We start from the raw sequence: 22193 nt of genomic DNA on the forward strand, positions 1-22193 counted from the left end.
ACAAAACGGGCACTTTTAATAAACAGTGGCACTCTGGCCTACCGATGTCTGTTTTTAACAATTCAACTGTGTTCAGATGATGTAACACTGATTTAAGCAATACAAGAATACGTGAATCACCAGGAGGCCTCAAAACACTGCACTAGGTATAGTCAGAAATGAAAGCTGGTTTCAGCCTAACAAAACAATGATGCTCTAAGTCTATTCTGGAGGAACACCATTCTTATTAGCACCGCAGAGTTGCACTCCATAGTTATGCAACATATGAAATTATTTCAGTTCCTCGTTTTTGTTTTCAGGCCTTAAAAAAGCAAAGTGGAAGCTCAAGTTGTCACAAGGCCGATGCTTCTACTTACTGATGAAGGATCTGCCACAGAAGGAGAACTACTAGGGTTTTCTTGTGCCAAAGTTGGCCCTTGCTCTTTAGTCCCACGAGTTACAAGGATCCTGAAGTGCTGTTGCCTTGAGTTTTGATCTGGGCGAATTTTAAACGTGCACCCTTGCCCTGGAGATATCCGCTCCACCGAATTGCTTCTGGATATTTCGGACCCATATCTGCTGTTGCCACAAAGTGTTGAGTTCACGCTGTCATCACCCTCCATCGAGCTATCTTGTTCCAGGTGATGTGGCTGAACCGGATAGGAGGTGCTCCTCTCCAGGCGTATCCGTGGGTACCTGACCAATCTATCCCCTTTTGTTCCAGTAACGCCAAAATTGTAATCAGCTCCTGTGTTGTTTGCCGGAGGCTGCTGCAGCTGGAAAACAAAGAATTTCTTCCCAGAACTAGCTGACCCGTCCGGCAGATGTTGCAAAGACCAGCGCCTGGCTTCAGAGGCAGACACGTTATTCTGATTTTCTGAACCAAAAGGCACCAGCGTAACATGAGGCATGTCCACGCTTGAAGCCCGATGTTGAATCCTTACCCCGCCAATGTTTAATCCTGATGCGGCTTTGTTCGCTTCTTCTTCTTCTTCTTCACTGGTGGCAACACCATTTTCATTCCAGTTATGGGAAGGTATCGTACAAAATATTCTGTGATTAGCAGATCCTCCATTAACCTCATGCCCTGTGTTTTCAAGCTGTCTGGGTGGAGAATTATCTGGACTCACCTGCAGACTGCTGGAAGAAGAATGGCTTCCAACAAGAGAGTCAGAATGCTCCCCGAAATCTGAAAAGTTACATGTCTCCTCTGGGGGAGACTCTGGCCCTCCACACCCATCAGCATGCCCATTGACAGCCTTGCGCTGTAGCGAAATCTGCATAGACGAACTCCTTGTGGGGCGTGCATCAATGCTATTCAACAGCTGCGGAATAAACATGGAGGTGCTTCTTTTCAAGGAGCCCGTTTCCTGTAAAGGGTTGCCCCCGTCGCCATAATCCATCCTTCGCCTGGAGAAAGGATGAGGCCCGTTTCTTCTTGGCAAAGTATGGAATGCCATGAAAAAGTCATCATCTCCTCTCTCGTGGTCGAGGATCTCCGATTCCGGAGCTGTGTTGCTTCGTCCGGAGCCAAAATGAAACCGCAGCCGATGGGCCATAGTTTCGGGAGAAGGGAGAGGGGGAGAAACGGCAACAAGCCCAGGCACAGCCAGAAGTTAAGAACTAAAGACATAAACTCCAAGAAAAAGTGTCCCATCTGCCAAACTGTTAGCGCTGCTGTACTGATAGCGACAGACAGCAGAAATAGCCCAAGTGGCAAACAGACATTCCAGGCATGATTGGATAACAGCAATCAACGCTCCTCCAAACTGTGACATAGGGTAGGATGGCTGGCATCACATGACCCATTTCCCCCTCTCCAGTGCAAGCGGCTGTGGTCCGTGGTTTTTTTTTTTTCTTTCTTTAATACCAGCAAGAGCCCGAAACAGCACCTTCACAGCTGCTCCTTTTCCATCAGAAAAGGAGCGGGCCCCAGCGGGGAGATCTCTCACAGCTGACTAAGGCTGCAAACGCACTCAGCTCTGCTATAAATCTGAACTACATCATATCCACAGAACATTTCTGCCCTAAGCCGAAAGACAGAAGAAACAAAGGCAAGGGAATGAGGAAAACCACACGCATACAAGAGTCCCTCTCTTCCAGACCCCCCCCCCCAAAATGCCCTCTCTCTATTTTGCACTGGAGTTTTCATGCAGATCAGGAATCACACAAATGGCTGAAGGAAAATATATGGACAAAGGGAAAGAGAATTAGTTTGTTTAAAGGTGTTTGCAGCCTTCAAATATCATTCACTCCTGCAAATAAATATCTGAGAATGGTAGGAACTGAATCCTACTCTTCTTCTATTTGAAGCAATTTAAGCAGAAATCTGTTCACTATAGCAACAGACACAGCTTAATGCGTTGCCATTGTAAACTATCTGTAAGAACTCACTTTAGCCCAACACAAATCTTTATGGATGGAAAGGAAAAAAAAGGAACTCATTCATATGCCCAAATCCAAAAGCAGACAGCAGAAAAGAACGGTCTTTCTTATCCACTTTTTAGGCAAGTAAAATCTAGACCAGGGCTGAACATGAAGGGCTCTTCTCATTCAGTTTAAACACCGTACAGAAAACACAGCCTAAAGTTGGCAACCTTCCAGTGGGAACATTTAGCAATATTAGTAAGCTTAGACTGCCAACATGGAATAAGAGCTCGGCTTTATTAGGAGCGAAAAAGCTCGAAAAGAACACGCAGGCTGAAACTGAACGTTAAACAATGCCCGAATTCGGCTCTGCTCTGTGTAGTGGTTTAGATAAAGGGTGGGGGAAGTGTAGTGGTGGCACCATCTGAAAAAAAAAATCTCCTTGCAGTAGGAATTGGGTCAACGAAACCCAACATTTCAGGAGCAAATACAGCAACTTGCTTTATAAATAAAAAGAAACTAGCATGTAAAATCATGTCAATTTCATGAGGACAACTCCACTGTGCAAGCAAGATACCTCAACATTTTTATCCTTACAACTATGTGTCTTAAAGTCAGAGACCAGCAATGCTGAGTTGATACGGAAAAGCCATACCACAAAGTAGACAGAGAAAAGATTAAGAATCAACTTTTTTTCCGTCATCCCCATAAAACTATTTTTTTTATTTCATTTCGTTTTTAAAATTAATATATTCAGGACTCCATGACACCTGTACAGTAATGTCTATCTTGCATTTAAAATGCTATATTCCTCCTTTTCACTAAAAGCAGATCTCTGAAGTGACTCGAAGTTTAAGCACAGTGCCTTACAAGACTGTGTAGTCTTGGGTAAGCTACAATAGACTCGGTGTGTAACGCTGAACCAGAAGGCCTCATGGCTTAGGACAGGACAGGCTCAAGCCTAGATTTCTGCTGGAAAAGAAAACTACCTCCAGTGGTTGCTGGCAATGGAAAATTCCGGAATTTAGATGCTAAAAAAAAACCACCAAGTGTACATGTGCAGTCCAAATAAATAAATAAATAAATAAATAAATAAATAAATAAATAAATAAATAAATAAATAAATAAATAAATAAATAAATAAATATTCAAAGGGAGTCATGTGGCCATTACACAATACAAAACTGTAGAAGAATGGGACACCCTTATTAGACCACTAAAAATCAAACAATTCACACAAGCTTTCACGGAATAAACGTTTCCACTTCATCAGGCAAACACCAGTAACTTGTGAGTGGTTCAGAAAAATTATAAATGTCTCGAAAATAGATAGCAAAGATAGCCAGGCAAAATCTTCTTCTTAAGGCGTGTTTAAAGCTGGCTGTAGGCAGGATGTGGGGATATGGTGTGATGTTTTGCCCCATCCCATGTGTTTGGAAATCCCCGTAATATTCAGCCCATCACTCTGCATAAGCCTCCCCCTAGACTACCTTGCCCACTGCATGTGTGAGCCAACCTAGTGCAATTAATAATCTACCAAACTGTATTCTCTCTGTAGTGATACAAAGCATTTTCCATAACTCTCACTCCTGCTCCAAATATGGACTCTTGACTATACTGGATACTGTTCTCTCACCTTCCCACTCAAGGCATTTTGCTGCCTGAAGCAAAGGCCTAGATCAGTGATGGCGAACCTGTGGCACGCGTGCCACACTGGCACGCAGAGCCCTTTCTGTGGGCACGCGAGCCATAAGTCGCTGGATCGCTACTCTCCCCCCCCCCCGGGCAGCAAAACCTCAGGAGGCGGCTGCAGCCACGGTGCTGGTGCTTCAACAGGCGGCAGGTCAGGATCCAGAGTAGCTGGCGCTGGTGACAGATCCAGAGTGATGACTTGAGGCACTTCCGTGCCCCGGATTCCCCCCTTCCACCACCACTTCCGGTTCTGTCACTACCACTTCCGGTTTCGCTGCTGCCGCCACTCACTGGGTTGTTGTTGTTGTTTCCAGTTTGGGCACTCGGACCGTAAAAGATTCGCCATCACTGGCCTAGATGGTGCACCACATCCACTGTATGAGGACAAGTTGACTGCACAAGCAAACTGAATCTGACCTCAGCAATGACAATGGACCAGAGCCCTTCATACACCCGAGACCAGCATGCCAGTTTAGGGACTGTTAGACAGACTAAGTAGCACATCAGATACCATCCTCCAAGTGCCAGAAAAAGAACAGTTGAGAGCTGCCAGAGGCTGTTGTTTTGCTCTTTCTAATGGTACGGCTGGCCCCGTTTCCGACCAGCTCAGCTTCATTATCACTGTTGCTCTCTCATGATTTGGGGGGCCAGGACTCCACTTGAACGGAACACAGTGCTTAAAATCTTTCCTTTCAGCCATCTTGGCAGGAATCCACGAGGCCTATTACTGATTAAACATAACTTCCATGTCTCCTTGAGCCACTACTGATAAACGTTTGGGCTTTTTCTCACAACATACATAAAACAAGACAAAGGTTTAAAATTGTGGCAGAACGAGGCGGCTCTGGTTTTACACAATACAATACATACATGAGAGGGTACTCACCAATCTGTTTTCGTCAAACACTTCAAAAAGGAGTCTATGATTAGATGGATTAACCTACAAGATTTGAAAAAAACAGTTTAATCCATTTATTTCCTTCTTTTAAAAAGCTTTTTAATTGATATTGTGGTTATTTGATTCAAGGTTCCAATATACCTGCAGCATAATGCTACACATCAGAGATAAGGAACATCACCTACTCGGGGACTTTCCTATCTGACTCACATGCTTTTCTCCTATTATTACCAATCACTGATCAGTGATAAGAGACTATTTAAAGCCTGGAAAGCTGCTGCAGGCAGTTGAGCTCTGGTCGGTAGAAGCAACACCCACAAAATTCATAAGGGCTTATTCCCCAGTAGGAAAACTCTCTTCCAGATGCTGTTAGATGGAGAAGCCTATCATCCTTTGCCATTGGCTCCACTATCCAGGGTCAGGGAAAGGTGTCTGAATAACATCCAGAAAGTGACAAGTTGCCCACTTCTGATCTGTGTTTAGGTGTCTGAATAACATCCAGAAAGTGACAAGTTGCCCACTTCTGATCTGTGCTTAGGTGAATTTAAATAAGACAATATTTTTGAATTACCCAAGGGCGGTCAAAGCTACAGCCAAAGTAAGGAGGTGAATCAGAGACACACACTCTAAGAACTACCTTGCCTCAACCACACACACCCCTGCAGAAAACCAAACAAACAGAGAATGCTGGCTGATCCATATGCGTTAGGGACACAGAAAGCTGCCTTGAATTGGGACCCATCACTGCTCCATCTTGCCCAGTACTATCACCTCTGACTCACAGCAGCTTGCCCAGATTTCAGGCAATATTCTTTCCTAGCCCTATCTGGAGTTCACCCAAGTAACCGAGCCCTGCTTAACTTCAAAAATTTGACAAAGCTGGATATGTTCAGGGTGATACTATACGATGAAAGTGATAACATTTCCATTTCCATAACACTTATAAAGGAACAGCAGGATTTTGTACAGCTTTATTAGTAGGCCTGGCTTAAGGCTAGAGTTGTCAAATTGCAACCCACAGAATACATCTGTGTTTCAGAAGCTGGGAGATTCAAAACAAGAGGAGGAGGCAGGAACAGCTTACCTGCTTATCTTTCTCTCCTATGCCCTGTAGTACAATTTATGTATTGATTTAGTTTTAACAATGAGCCCTGGTTCCCAGCAAGAAAAGACAGGAAGAAAAGCAAAGGTATTTGCTAGTAATAAGTGGGATCCTCCAAGGTTGAAACAGGGTGAATCTGCCCAAGACCAAAGGTACAAGGAAAAGACTTGGCATTTTCACAAATAAATTTCAAGCACCTGCATAAATTGCCTGGTTTCTCACTTTGATAATTTGACGACTAGGTTATTTTCACAAATGTAAATAGACAGTGGTGCATTAAAAACTGGCTAGATTTAAAAAAAAAAACACTCTACCTTGATATTTGATAACAAGTTCTGTATTGCCAGAAATTGGACTTTTGGGGGCCATAAGAAGTTGTAGTTAAAAAGGGGGGCCAACTTCCCTAGTTCTGTTCATCAAGTACTATATTTTATCTCATTGAATGAACCTTCTCATGAAGATTATACTGAGTGTCAATGATAATGGCAGAAAACTACTCACTGCAATATGTTTCAGTTATGAACACTATAGTCAATGTAAGCATCATGACCAATCTCCAACTCAGAGACTACTAGGTAAAATAAATGATCAAAGAAATAAAAGGTAATGGTTGTTGTGGGTTTTTCGGGCTCTTTGGCCCTGTTCTGAAGGTTGTGTCCATCCAAAGCTTAGCCCATCACAAAAATTGGAAAAGTTCCTTTTTTTCAACTATCCCACCCAATGTGCTCAGGGGCCAATAATCCATTTCCTGGAGTGTGCAAAGTCCACTGTGACTTTTAGATAGCAGGACTTTTAAATTGTATTGCGGCAGCCTTTCTTGGGTGAGTAGCTTGCTTTTTCAATCTGCCAGTTTTTCTGCTTTACTGGCTTCAACTGCATGCTTCCAGACAGAGGCCAAAATCCTATTATCTTTACAATGACATAATACAAGTACTGTAAATCTTGGCAGTGAATTGCCACAAGTTAACAAGTCAGCATAGATATCTGCTGTTGCGTGCCAAATGACTCAGCAAATGCCTACGCTGACGTCTTAACCTGCAGCAATTTACCATCAGGATTTATACTATTTGTATTACGCCAGTGGGCATTACCTAACAGGATTGCAGCCAAATGTTTAAAAATTGGGAAAACACTGCAATACAACAAAAAACATTAAACAGTGAGCATGCACTTGTTGCAAAATACATTAAAGTATGCTTAAGGGGACTTCCACCTGAATATCTACACACAGAAATGCAGCTATCTGCAATAATCTTACACATGTTTACTTGGCAGCAAGCCACATCATGACCAACAGGACTTATTCCCCTGATAAAGAGCGTTTAAGATTACTGCCTTAGTAGCTGTAACATGACCAGACACAAGTTCTGGTAGAAAGATTCCAATGTATTAAAACGTTGTTGTGACTGGAATGGAAAAAGCTGGAACCAGACATTCATACTTTGGTGCCAAGACAATTCCTAGGGATTGAGCATTACTAATCAAAACAGGCTCGGTCCCCACCCACTCCCACTTCTCATATAGAGAAGAATCTGTGCGGTTTGGACAATAAGTACGACAGCAAAAATGTAAGTTTCTCTATTTTCAGTTTTTTCAACTTGCTATAAAAATCAATTTGAGAACCATTTAGGATATCTCCAAGCTGAGACACAGTTGAGAATATGGTTTCCAAACTGCTCACAAAGGAAGCCAACGGCAGAGACACTATTTGAAAAAAGATACCAGCATTTTTTGAACAATCTACAATGCTCTGGTCTGTTTGTGGGCAGCTGCTCCGAAAGATTAGATTCAAACTGCTGATATGTTACCTTTAATCTCTCCCTCTGTCTCTACAAGGAATATTTCATAGGGAGGTTAAACAATACAAGCAGAAGTGACATGGAAGTGACATGGAATCTGGCTTATTTATTGTGTTATATCTAAAATGATTTCATGCCAGACTGTTCGTAACCTTGCTTCTCTTATGCAGAGCTAAAGGTGCAGAGTCCAATTCACTGGAGACAAAGAACAGGTACATATGAAGTGGCCTCATAGTGAATCAGATGACTGTTCCATCAAGCCCAGTAGTGTCAACTCTGACAGGCCACAGCCCTTTAGAACTGCAGATTTCATTCTTTTCGTAGCCCTACTCAGAGATCCTTGGAATGCCTTAGTAGTCCCAATCCAAGTAGAAACCAGACCTGATTCTGTTTTAGCTTTCAGGATTAAAAGAGACTATGTTCAGGGTGATGGGTGGAGTAGGTGATGATAGCCAAAGTTTCTCTGAAAAGGCTGAAGCCGAGGCAAGTCAACAACGAAGAAAAGGGCAGATAGCACAGCTCACCAGTCACATTCCTGCTTGCTTCAAGGCAACAGAAATTATAAGGACACGGATAGCCAAGGGAAGGGGAGAGGTTAATGGAGCTTAGATGCAATAGTGTGCAATATTTGGGTGTTGTTGTTTTTTTGGAGTTTTTTTGGAGATCAGCTCCCCGAAGCCCCAACCAGAGTAGCTGATGGTCAAGGATTACAGGAAGTGAAGCACAAACATCTGGAGGGCCATGGTTTACAACCACTGTCATAAACCCTTACGCTATACCTTGAAAACCCATCAGAGTTAGAGTCAATATGTCAGAAGTGACTTGATGATATCTTACAAACATGCCTAATGCCTCCTCTTTTGTTTTGAGATCCAGTGCAGTGGACAGAGTGACAGATTTGGGAGATCCAGGTTTGAATCCCCACTTTGCCGTGAAAACTCACTGTGGCTGGCAATGGTGGAACCATTCCTTAAATATCTCAAACATCTTGAAAACCCTATCAGAGTTACCATATGTCAGATGTGACATGATAGCACATAGCATGCCCAAACCCTTACACTGACCACTGTTTTCCAAGTCTCTGAACTCTGCTGAGGAAAAGAATAGGGCAGGGGCGCTGGATCTCACGCACGAAATGAAGCACCTATCGTATAATAGATGTCTTCAAAACATTTTCCTGATTGACAGAGTGGAAGCTTCCCTGAAATGCCTGTATCTGAAAGCTCCTAGGGAAGGACAGTTTTCGGTCATCCCATTCCAGAATATTTATAGCACCTTCCAGCTTTGTTTTATAATATTTATTCACACTTTAATACGGTATGTTTTCACTATAGACTGCTATGGTTCCGCTTCATAGCTAGCTGTTCTTTCAAATGCTCCAGTGTAAATGGTGAAAAGAGTTTCTAAATATATTTTAAGGAAAATACATCTTGAAGATACTAGAGACATGTGAGTATGATTTGCACCACTGCGAGATATATTTTGATCTATATTCCTGCACTGAGCAGAGAGTTGGACTCGATGGCCTTGCAGGCCCCTTCCCATTTCATTATTCTATGATTCTATGATGTTCTATCTGGGCATCTCACATCGGATTATAAGATAGATTTTTTTAAAAAAAGCTTGCCTACAAGAATTCTGCAATTCTATAATAGACCAAGAGAGGGCCACAGGTACATAAAGTCTGTGGTACATCTAAACTATGCTGGCCAGTGGATTCCAGAAGCTATAGTCAAAAAAGCGATATATATTTTTCTGAACTCTGGATAGGAAGCAGTGTGACAGGCACGAGAAACCTCAACTTTGAAGTGTGTGGTTGCCTGTTGGTCAACCACTTGCACCAACATCAACAGTCTTTAATTACTTGAGAACGATTAGGTGGTAAGCAACTATACGTTCGCCCAGTCGTGACTAAGGGCCCTCAGCATAAAAGATAGGAATTTTCCTATCATCTGCATCAATCCATAAATGAAATTAGAGGTTCCTACATACTGCCTGAAATCCCATTTAATTTAGCATGATGTAAAGTTACTCCTGTGAAAGCGTGCCAGATCTTATGCCTAGGAAGTCAGTACTGTGCAACTGACGATGTGGTTCCTGCTGTGGTTGTGCAATTAACTTCACAGTTCAGAACAGTGTGATTCATGTGGCAGTTCAGGAATCAGTCACACAGTTCACACTGAGACCTGCATGATATATATGCCTTTTAGACATGCTTTTTTTCTACTACTTCAGCAACTCCGTGTTATGCACGTTTAGCTGCGCAACAAGATTTCAGTTATTAATTCACCTTATGCCACTATGCGAACCACAGGGCACTATGCTTGGTGTGCTGCAGGTTGGAAACCCAGAAGCCCTCCTGTGATTTGACAATGATGCAATGTCACTTCCTCTTCCTCTTTTCTTTCAAGGTGCTTGTGCTCACCTCAAAAACCCAACGCATCTCATTAACAGAGCTCAGTCACAATCCTTAGATATGCCCACATGAACATACTGAACCATACTACTGGCTGGGGTGTGAAATATGTTAAATAGGTAAATATGATAGCATAGTATTAGAAAATGCATGAGAAACATCTGAAAGGAGGCATATCCTTTCTGCAAGATCTCTAATAGGAATTCTAGCTTTGCCTGCATATGTTCCTAAAAGTTGAAGTTATGTACATTAAGCAGGAAATGGCTCAGGCAGCAAATCTCTCTCGACTTGTAAGAGATAATCAACTCCAGGGAATGGTGAAAACACGTTTTTGAGAGATCTGGATTTAAGGACTTTTTTTCCCCATACATATGTACAGATTGAATTCTCTTATCTGTAAAAACAAGTGTACTAGTCAAGTACGTATCAACTTTTTAAACAGTTAGATCCTGTCTTAGAACACTAACCTGCAAAACGAGTCCCAGATTTTTTAAAAAATGAAGAATTTTCCCCCTTCTCTATACTCCATCTTTTCCTCTACCTCCCCCATGCTTATAAAATTTATCATTTAAACTCCGTCTCAAAAACAAACACCATATGCACTACCTTACAGGGATGTTGTGCGGGGAGGGGGAACAGATGGTAAAATATTTTCCAGTTTTCTGCTGATTTATATTACTAAAGAGTAATAATTATAACCATAGCAGAGATCACTCAAAATTGATGAAAAGTTTCAGAAACATAACACTTACTCTAAAATAAAATTCTTCATTCCATTTTGGATTCAGAGTCTGCAAGAAATAAAGGAGCAAAAATTCATTTAGAAACACCAAATCTTAAGAACTTTAGAAAAGGGCTGCCAACCTGCCAGAGCATATTGATGTTATTTAAAATGAGAGTGACAGTTATTGCTAAGAATCTGAAATTTGTAAACCCCCCCCAAAAAACCCCAAAAATTCATCGGAACAGTCTTCCTCAGTAATGAAGACAGTGTTGTCAAAATGCTTCACATTCATTTGCTGAGCAAACGTCATGTGGGAGGGTATGTGAAGTGGGATAAGCCAGAAATAGATGTCAACTATAAATAGAAATTTCTCAGTGGGAGTCCGATCATTGGTGACCTAGGCAGAGACGACTTAATGAAGACTGTTAAATATTTCATTATTAAAATTCTTTAATAATCTGCTTTAAGTGGACTGCTTGAACGGCTTAAGAAAAAAACAAAGATAAGGAAGTTTTTTAAATTTTTTTTAACTATCATCATTTCAGTTTACCTTATAATTTTTAACAAACAAAGTATCTATAGATTAGAAGTCAATAAAAACAAACCACCCTACAGCGGTCGTGCTCCATTCACAATTCTGAAATTGTGTTGTTGTTAGTATAAATGCATTTTATATGTTTTTTAACTTGTTTTAACTGATGTAAGCCGCCCCGAGTAGACGTTGTCTAGAGGGGCGGGGCAAAAATCTAATAAATAAATAAATAAATAAATAAATAAACAAACAAACAAATAAATAAATTGTTGGAAAAGGTTTCATTACCCAATCCTTTAAAACTCAGATAGCAAAACAGACAATCTCCAGATGCTGTTGGACAGTATCTTTCAGGGGCTCTAGCCACCACAGCCAGTGGTGAAGGATGATGGGAGTTGCAGTCTAACCAAATCTGGAGAGCCACCCAATTCCAACCCTGCTCAGCCTATAGAAGTATCGGGGAAAAGAATTATCTATGCTGAGGCTGTGACTGCAACCTAGTTCAAAACAAGCACAGATGTAATAGATCTCAGGCTGCACGTTCCATCTGGAAAGAAGCCAGCTTCTTTTTAGGCTATACAGCAATTAAAGAGAGAAAGATAAAAGACAGAGGGTCTCCTTTGCTTCTCTCTTTCTTAAATACACCTTCTATTACAGTGGTCCCCAAACTTTTTGACACCGCAGGAAGGGGGGGCACTTGCTCGCACGGGTACGAGGGCACTCACACACATGTGTGAAGGGGCGGGAGCACTCTTGTGGTGTGTGTGCACACTCATGCACAGCGCACACTCACATGCATGCGCAAAGGGGCGGGGTTGTGCTCGTGGAGCGTGCACTTGCACACTCAAAGGGGCTGTGCAGGTGCGCATGTGGGGGAGTGTGTGTGGGGTGGGCAGAAGATGTCTCCATGGCCCGGTCTGGCTAAGGACCAGCACCAGGCCGTGGACTGGGGGTTGGGGACCCCTGTTCTACTGAACAAACATTAAAGCTTATGAAATATATAACATTATGGTAAGATGGTGTAGGACAGTGATGGCAAACCTATGGCACTTTCTAGTTTCCTATGGAGGAAACTAGAAAGATGCAGGCATGTATCTTCATATGACAACTCTCAAAGCTGCCTAGGGAACTCTAGGAGCTTAAGAGTAAAAACATACACAGGCACATCTCTAGAGAAAACCTCTAGAGGAGCAAGGATCTAAAACTAAGGTGACAAATAAATACATTTTTTGCTGGGTTTCGCCATTAGAAATAAAGCAGGCTCTAGGGAGGAAAAAAACACCAATGCCTGTGCCCATAAAAAAGGATACTGGGGTGTTATGCATCTTTAAAAATGCAATAGTTAAGGGAAAGTTACTTACCTTTTTAATTGTTTTTGTCTGCACTAGGGCAAGTTCTCGGTTTTCATCTGCTACATACAATGAAAGTTTCACATACGGGTCACTGCAAGAGAAGAATTTGACATTAATGTCACCAACTATTATTACTCCAGAACAGATGCTGTGAAAGCAATTTTATTCATTTTTGTAAAGTTGTGGTTTAGGGATTCTCCCATCTACCAATATTTTATTTAAAATATTTTTTTACCCCGTCTTTCTCCTTGAAAAGGACCCAAAGTGGCTTATAACAGTGAAAGACAATATTAAAGCGAAGAACAATAAGTATACAATTAAACAACAACAACACTCTGAGAAATGGAAAACGCAGTTAGTACTAAAAATCCAGCCAAAGCAATAATGCATAACCATCTTTTTTAAAAAAAATCACACACAACTAGCTAATTACTGATGGAAGGCTTGAAAAGAAAAGTATTTGCCTGCTTGCGGAAGGACAGCAAAGATGGGGCCAGTCTGGCCTCCTGTGGGAAGGAGTTCCAGAGTCTGGGAGCAGCACCAGAGAAAGCTCTTTCCTGTATCCCCATCAGATGCACCTGTGAAGGTGATGGGACCAAGAGAAAGGACTCTCCTGATGATCTTAACATCCTAGTAGGCTCATAATGGGAGACATGATCTTTGAGACCGCATGGACCCACTTTGAATTGTGCCCAGAAACTGATAAACAACCAGCGGAGCTGCTGTAACGGGGAGGGGAAGGGGCTATGTCATCCCTGTAACCAGCCCCAGTTAGCAATCTAGCTGCTGCATTGTGGACCCCTTGACGTTTCCGGACACTTTCTACCAGCAGCCCCACACAGAGTAATCAAGAGTAATTACTGTACAGTAATCCAGCCAGGAAGTAACTAGGGTGTTTCTCACAGTGGCCAGCTCAGATCTCTCAAGAAACAGACGTAGCTGGCACACTAGCTTTAATTTTGCAAATGAATTCCTGGCCACTGCTGATACCTGGGAATCCAGGCTCAGGGATGAATCCAGGAACACCTCCAAGCTGCGAGCCTGTTCTTTCCATGGGAGTGTAGTCCCGTCCAGTATTGGCTGCATCCCTATTTCTTGATCTGCTTTTCAGCTGATCGGGAGCACCTCTGTCCTGTCTGGATTAAGTTTCAATTTATTCATCCTCATCCAGTCCACGACTTACACCAAATGCGTATCTACAGCCAAAGCAGCTTCCTCAGATTTAGGTGGCAAGGACAGGTGGAATTGGTGACACCCAACCGCAAAACTCTGGATAATCTCTCCCAGTGGTTTCACGTCGTTGCCTCAGACTGACTACTCCAGCTAAACAGTGTTACCAAACAAGCAATTACAGGAATATATTTGCATTAATTGCAAACAGAAACTGCTGCAATATAGCACTATGAACTGGAATATTGTATATGGAGCACTGTGGATAGTGGAAATGTACTATAAAAATGCTAAGTGAATGATAAAATGTTTCCATACATTCCTGTAAGTTTTAGGTTATAAAGGCTTCAAACTATCATTTAATCAGATAGTCAGCACAAAGAACCTCTGGCCCTCTGGATGCTGACTACAATGCCCAATGCTTTGACTGCTGGTCATGATAGCTGCAGACTGACAGGAATCGATGCCCCTCTCCCTTAATCAACATTTAGAAAATGAATGCAGTGTCTAAAATCTTGTTATTTCATGTAGTGAAACACATGAAATGAGATTAAACTCACTGAATCAAGGGAACTTAGTGAGAGGTTGACACAATAAATTCTTAATGATTCCATGGGCCTACTCTAGCTGCAACTTACTACACAAAGCAACAGGATTTCAACCAGGGGAATAAACTGCAATGAGCTTGTATCTGGACAATTTACACTGGAGCAAATATACATAGGATTCTGCTGTTGGGCACTTTAAATGCATTGGCAGTAATAAACCCAGTTGTACTCTTTGCACAATCGTCCATACTTTATAAACTGCAGAAAGTCTGCCAAACATTTCCATTTTCCTCCACACAAACAGACCACCTGTTATTTGGCCCCAAAGGAAAACGCTGAGGAGTTCATGTAACTCAGATGGTCAACTACCCTCTAGTGGTTACAACTGAGGATACAAAAACATAGGAAGTTCATCATCATATGGTATATAGTAACACAGTCGCTGTTTCGAGTTCATAAACAACAGTACAAAACCAACTACAATCCACTGAATTTCACTTAAAAATGCACAAGGCTGAGCATTGATCAGTACCCAGTGGTGTTATTTTGCTAGAACAAATGTTCTGCTCCCTGGCATCCAGTTCTATACAGTGCCCAAGCGATGGGTTCCATGCAGTTCTCAGCTAGATAACCATTTGCAGAGTTGGTTGCACACAAGTTTGCAGAACCAGCCAGGCAACACGGCACTTATCTCTTTTAATTTCATTAGCTAATTCTTTATTTAATACTTGATCCAATTCCCTAAAATATTCTTTCTCTAATGGGTTTGATATCATTATCATGTTCACATCTAAATCGTTTGATTGTTATTTCCTTTAATTGCTTTGTAATGCCAAAAAGATATTGATTCAAATAGATGTGGCATATGCCCTAGAAAAAAAATACAGCTGCCTGCCTTCATAGCATCATGAAGACGGAAGCGGCCTATAAGGCCATCGAGCCGAGCCCCCTGCTCAATGCAGGAGTACAAATCAAAGGATGTCTGCCAGGTGGTTGTCTAAATTTCTCTTGAATGCCTCCAGTGTTGGCGCACTCACCACCACTCGTGGTCATTGGTTCCACTGCCGTACTGCTTTAATATGAAGTTTCTCCTGAGAGTCAACTGAAATCAGCTTTCCTATAACTTGACCCCATTGTTGCATGTCCTGCACTCTGGGATAATCGAGAACAGATCCTGACAGCCTTTCAAGTATTTGAAAAGTGCTATCATATCACCCTTCTGTCTTCTTTTCTCAAGGCTAAACATGCCCAGTTCTTTCAGTCTTTCCTCATAAGGCTTGGCTTCTAACCCTGTGATCATCCTTGTTGCCCTCCTCTGAACTTGTTCCAACTTGTTAATGTCGTTCAAGAGTGGTGTCCAGAACTGGACACAATACGTATTCAATATGAGGCCTAACCGGTGCTGAATAGAGGGGAACTAGTACTGTATCTCATGGGATTTGAAGACTATACTTCTGTTAATGCATCCTAAAATATGAGCACTGTTTGAAACATTCCTCCATATATTTACTGTAGATTTATCCTCTATATTTTAATCAATGGCAGGAATCCCCTTGTGCCACTTCATACACATAAAGGCCGATGACCTCATCAGCCACAGACTTTAATTTTTTTAGTTTAAACTTTCTTATTCCTGACCCTGGATTCCAAGACTCCATAGGGATCTTCTCAATCTGGGATAGTTTTCGTCAGCCTTAAAATGAGGGAACATCGCACGTTACCATAGTCTCTCGAGACTGAAGGATGCCTAATCTAATCTAAATATGAGGGAGAAATTTGTTAGCCTTTAATATCTGGAAATCACAACTGCTGGCCTTGATTCCAGTAGGGTAAGTTCCCCCAAGAGACCTGACCCCCCCATATCCTGCAAGTACTGTATTTTTTTAAGATCCACAATAAGAGGGTGAAAAATGACTTTTTCAGTTAACAAACATCAATTCTAGCAACTTTTACAGTGCATAATATCACATTTTATACACATAGAGAGCCACAGACACACAAAATCATAACCTTTCTCTCTTTCTCACACACGTATACACACACACAAACACACACACAAATTACCCCCATTATCTCAGCTCTCTGGAGTGTAGCTGCTGGGCTACTGACAAATCTCGACTCTTCAAAGATTGCTCACACACACCTTGGTCTTAAGAGGCATTCACAATTCTGAAGAATCCTAAGAGTCACTCAACAAGGCCTTTCCTGACTTCTAGATGCAACCACCAATTATATAACTTGGTTACACAATTGGCACATTTACCTTTCTTCTCCTTCCTGTATCTTTTTCTATTATGTGGCATTTTAAACTATATGGGTACCATGGCATGGAGACAGCATATAAAATGTTAGGACACAGTGTTCCATATGAAGATGTTTTACTATAGCATCTTATAGAAGCAATCAAGCCCGCCATGCCTTACAGCTTAATCTTTGTAATCTAAGAATTCTCAATATCTATTATGCAATAAAACAGATATTGCAGAAGACAGATAAACTGCTTTCTGCACCTGGCACACTCTAAACATGTAGGTCTACAACTCCCATTACCTGCAGTCAGTGTGGTTAGCCAATGACAACAAAGCATGGCAGCTGGACTCCAACACACAGCTGGAAGGAAGAAGGTTGAAAATCTGCTTGCAAAAGATGGTGAGAGTAGGAAAAGAAATTGCATTTGTTGAGTAGTTAAATTATTTCTAATAAGATTTCCGTCAAAGAACCAAATGTGTTCTACCACAAAAGTTGGCCAAAGGGCAGACAGCATTCTTACCAAACACTTTAAAAAATAAACTGTAAATTTAATTGAGCATCTTTTTCAGGTATACTTACGTAAATTTTAAACAATGTGACATGACTAATGCACAAATATTTTTAAATGGTTACGCAAATTCTGACTGTTTGCTTTTGATCCTCAGCAGCATTGACTGTCAATGTGATCTCAATGGAAGGTGCCGACAGATTTAAACATCAATATTCAGAGCTTGTGATGCCTTAAAGGTTAATTGAACTTGGGCAAAGGTATTCATGTCAGCAGGCTTTTGGTGGAGAACAGGGTATTTGAAACCTGGCAAATGAGTTAGCAGAATTTACTATAGGCACAGGTTCTAATGTTGCTGCTTATTTTAATTAGCTACTTCAGCAAGTGGGTAATTCTCTGAGAGCATCTGCACTCAAGTCCATTTGCTTCAATGACCAACCTTACCCAGAAGATACATCACTAAAACAAGAAAAGAAGGCATAGGTAAAGATGGGAGAATGGATACAATTCGGACAGCTGTTTTATGGCTCAGCTCATGAAAGAAAACAAGTTGGCTTGGGTCATCTAAGACAGCCATCCCAAAATCAGTGCCCACCAAACGGACCTCAACTGCATCATCCACTGCATGACAATGGAACTAAGTACCTCAGGAGGTGGTGAGTGCTCCAACACCGGAGGCGTTCAAGAGAAAATCACACAACCATCTGTCAGACCTGCTTTAATGTGGATTCCTGCACTGAGCAGGGGACTGGACTTGATGATCTTATAGGCCCCCTTCCAACAATTATTTTCTTCCACCTCAGCTCGTTGGCTGTGCTGGCTGGGGATGATGGGGTCCATAGCCTGCCTATCTGAGGGTACCAGATTGGGAAGGACTGATCAAAGAACATAAGAATCCCCAAGATGTTCTTTAGAGGAAGAAATTTTATTCTGAGGCACTGTGAGACCCGAGGCGAGGCTATAGAAGCGCTCGCTGGAGTGTCGTCCTCCTTTAAGAGAGAGAAGGAGACCCAAACGGAATCTACGGCTACCCGCGTCGCGGTCAGGCACCAGGGTATAGATACCTGTGACTTGGAGCAGGGCTTGAAGAGACTGTCAGTGGCCACCCAGACAGGAGTAGAAAAGGCGGGAACAAGGGTGGGGGAGCAACCGTTAGTAGAGGCGGGACATGGGGATATAAAAGGAGAGCGGGACAACATACTCGGAGGTTGGGAATTAATATGGGTGGAAGATCCCTGGACAGGGAGATGTGAAAAGTTGAGGGTGCCTTGAGAAGAGGCTGATTACAGGTGACAAAGAGGTTTGCCCCCCAAACCATCCTACTGGGGAGAATTGGAAGCCAGGAAGTGGCGGAGGCGGTTGAGAGAGGAGAAAGAAGCGGTGGAGAGGGAGGAACGAGAGAGGAGATCATGGCGTCTGGAGGAGGCTCGCCGGAGGAGGTATTTACCGGACCTTGGGACCCCTATGCAGAGGGAGCCGACCTCTATGACCATGAGAGGGTAACAACCTTACCCTTGATTGATGTGGACATTGATGCTAAGGAACCGGGTGAGACTAACCCGTTATAACCCTTGGTATGATCCAGGTTTCAACCCCTTTTTACAAGATGTATGGACACTCTCATTTGACCCGTTGGCGACGAGAGAAAAGAGTAATAACAAGTTCAATGTTGATACTTCTTTATTTGATGTTCCAATAAATCCTAGTTCTGTTTTTCAAAAAACTGAGCATCCTGTATTTGTGTCCAACAAGCCTGAGGTTACCATTGAACCCTCACAGGCACTACATATTATAGCAGAAAGATGCCTATATTTCTACACCTTGAAGTGCTGTAAACATAGGGTCCTCTTGGGAACACTGGGAAGTCAGGAAGCTTCTGCAAAGGCTTGTTGAGGGAACCACAAGGCTCTTTACATTTGTGTTTAAACCAAAGGATGGAAAGGTGGTTTGAGTTTAAAGGAAAAAGCAAAAGAGGGAAGAAGGTAAGAAAGAGAGGACAGTTGCCAACAGAGGAGTAGCTACAGCCATCTTCGACGTGGAGATGCTTTTCAATATGAAATTTTAAAAATGCATAGGTAAGCACAATAAGAACAATAACGGATGAGTAATTAGCAATGGAACAAATTACTTTTGTAGATAGGACAGAAGTAACTGTATCTACTTCTCATCTAAAGCAGTGTGTAACTAGATGAGTTCCTTTTGATAAGTACTGCTCTGAGCTCTGTTCAGGCCTCTTGTTTGCTTTTCATAGAGGCAAACCTCTACAGTGGACCCTCGACTTACAGATGGCTCGACTTAAAGACTTTTCGAGTTACAGACTTCTCTGGCCGCAAAATTTAGGTTTGACTTGCAGCCAGAGAATCGACCTACAGACCAGAAAAAAACCAAAATGGAACAAAAATGGCCGGTTACGGCATTAATCGGTTTTCAATGCATTGTAGGTCGACCTACAGACTTTCGACCTGCAGCCACCATTCCAATACGGATTAATTCCATAAGTAGAGGGTCCACTGTACTTAGCATGGATCCTCTGCTACAGTCTGTATACAGCTACAGTTAAGTCTTAACGACTGTTTGTCGTCACACGCCTACTACCATATCTACCTATCTTTTGCCTTGTACGTCTAGCTGCCATGACCCCACTTGAATAACAGGCTCTTCTTTATATACCAATGTTCTTTCACCATGATTAAGAAGCAGAAATAACAAGGAAACAGCATGGAACTGAACCATAATCAGTCTGTCCTCATAATGCCTCTGTTAAACCCTATTGCTGATGCAAGCATCTTGACTGATGTGGAGGTGGAGAACTGAAGATCTCCAACACACTCAACCTGGATAGATTCCATGATCCTGGAGCTCCTCCAAGAAAAGGAGATGGCAGATTCATGCAACACATAAAAGCAGACATAAAAACAGCTTTTGCCTAGGCAATGGATATTATATGCAGACACTGCTACTTTGACTTGGCAGAGTGTGGAAATTTATTGGCTTAAAATCTCTTGCTATGTGAGCAGAAGTAATTCAGGCAGGGATCTACAGAGCAGAAATAGCTCCAAGTCCCCACAGTATACTGTCTATTTTTACTTGTTCTCATCAACTGGCGCTCACTGTCTCAATAACTCACTCAGAAACATTTGGTAAGAGGAAGAATAAAAAGTTCAATTTACTCATAGTTCTGAATAGATCACAAACAGCATATTGTAGAAAAATAAAAACCACCTATGTGAACAGAGCTCAACTGAGTAATTAGGTTCATATTGACTATAAGGCTGATTCACTCATGACATAGCTGACTGGATACTGACAGAACACTTAGTGTAATGGACCACATCACTGTAACTGACTACAGACTGAAAAAAAGGCAAGAAACAAATTCTGAAGTAGAGAGGCATGACTCTCTTCAGAATCTGAGGCAGAGAGGAAACAACTAGCTACTGGAGGATTGATTGAAGGTCATCCCAGTCCAGAGGGGTCCCTCCCAGGCAAAATCCCTTAAAGGCAACATATAAAGGTCGCCAAATTCCAGGACTCCGATGTGGTAATACTGTGCTGCTGGTTAGTTTTTCAGGAATAACTCTTTGTTGTTACTCTTCCTTTGGGAGTCTCACCCCACTGTCCAACTACTCTGCCTCATCTACCTATCATGGCCCCACCTGAATCACTGGCTTTTCTTTATACACTTGGCTGTATTAAGGGGGGGGGGAGAAATGCGACAGAAAGACCTCCCTTCCCCTATTTACCCGAATGAGGATGGGGAGAAGGGAACACATCCTGCCAATCAGTGGCATTTCACATCATCAAGCCTCACTTAAGTCTTATTAGCGTCACCTAATAAAGACACGTTTCTTCATTATGTTAACATGGTAAGAGTTACTTTCCCATTCCCAAAGGAAGACTGAGAGGAGACATGATAGCAGCTTTCCAATATCTGAAGGGTTGCCAAAGGAAGAGGGCATCAATTTATTCTCCATTGCGCCTGAGGATAGGACAAGAACCAATGGGTGGAAAGTCAGTGAGAGCCAACCTGGCAATAAGGAGGAATTTCCTGATGGTGAAAACCATTAAGCAGTGGAACAGCTTGCCTAGTGATGTTGTGGGTGCCCCATCGCTGGAGGTTTTCAAGAAAAGATTAGACAGCTAGCTGTCCAGGATGGTATGAGGTCCGGGATGGTATGAGGTCTCCTGCTTTGGACAGGGGATTGGACTGGAAGACCTCCAAGGTCCCTTCCAACCCTATGATGATTCTATGATTCCACTTCCTATTCCATTTGTTTCACATTTTCTCCATTCCAGACTAAGTGAATTTGGACCATGGATTGTAGGCTTAGGCTGCCACTGTGGACCAGGAGGGATGGGGTAGGGTTTGTCTGATGGTGGCCCAGAGACCTGCTTTTGATTTGTCTGCCTATGGATTCACTTTCCAGGAACTCATTCTGATCTTTTCCTGAGGACTAGCCCATTACGTCAACAGGACTTTTAAGTTATACATGACAAACATCTTACCAATTTTACTGGGTCACCTATAAGTATCATTAGGTCCAGATCCAAATCATTTACTGTATTTGCCGGCGTACAAGACAACTTTTTGGCCCTGAAAAACATGCCTCCAAGTGGGGGGGTCGTCTTGTACACCGGGTACAAGTCCAGCAAACCCTCCCTCTCTCCCAGCGAAGTCACTTCCCTGGTAGTAAGACCGAGTAGAGCCCCGTTCCTAGCCTGGGAACAGCCTGACTCTAGCGCCGAACAGCTGACTATCGGGAACAACAGAGAGGAGGCAGCCATTCTGAGATGCGACCACATGGCTGCTGCCTCTCAAAATGGCTGCCGCCTCTCCAAAATGGCTGCCACCTCTC

General features: G+C 42.4%; 1 protein-coding gene across 16 annotated transcripts in view; it reads right to left on the minus strand.

The window, feature by feature from the left end:
• NEDD4L (NEDD4 like E3 ubiquitin protein ligase) overlaps positions 1 to 22193 on the minus strand; it is a 322144-nt gene that overhangs the window by 146599 nt on the left and 153352 nt on the right. For 12 of the 16 annotated variants that reach the window (XM_078385189.1, XM_072992884.2, XM_072992886.2 and 9 more), the window contains 3 exons: positions 12871 to 12952; positions 11006 to 11044; positions 4925 to 4978 (listed from right to left, as the gene is read on the minus strand). In XM_078385189.1, the coding sequence (XP_078241315.1) occupies positions 4925 to 4978; positions 11006 to 11044; positions 12871 to 12952 (175 nt within the window). Of the gene's footprint in view, positions 1 to 356; positions 4629 to 4924; positions 4979 to 11005; positions 11045 to 12870; positions 12953 to 22193 lie in introns of those variants that run through there. The other 4 variants (XM_072992882.2, XM_020804884.3, XM_020804882.3 and 1 more) reach the window with 4 other exon arrangements.

Source organism: Pogona vitticeps, chromosome 2 (genome assembly GCF_051106095.1).
Source record: "Pogona vitticeps strain Pit_001003342236 chromosome 2, PviZW2.1, whole genome shotgun sequence".
NCBI lineage: Eukaryota > Metazoa > Chordata > Lepidosauria > Squamata > Agamidae > Pogona > Pogona vitticeps.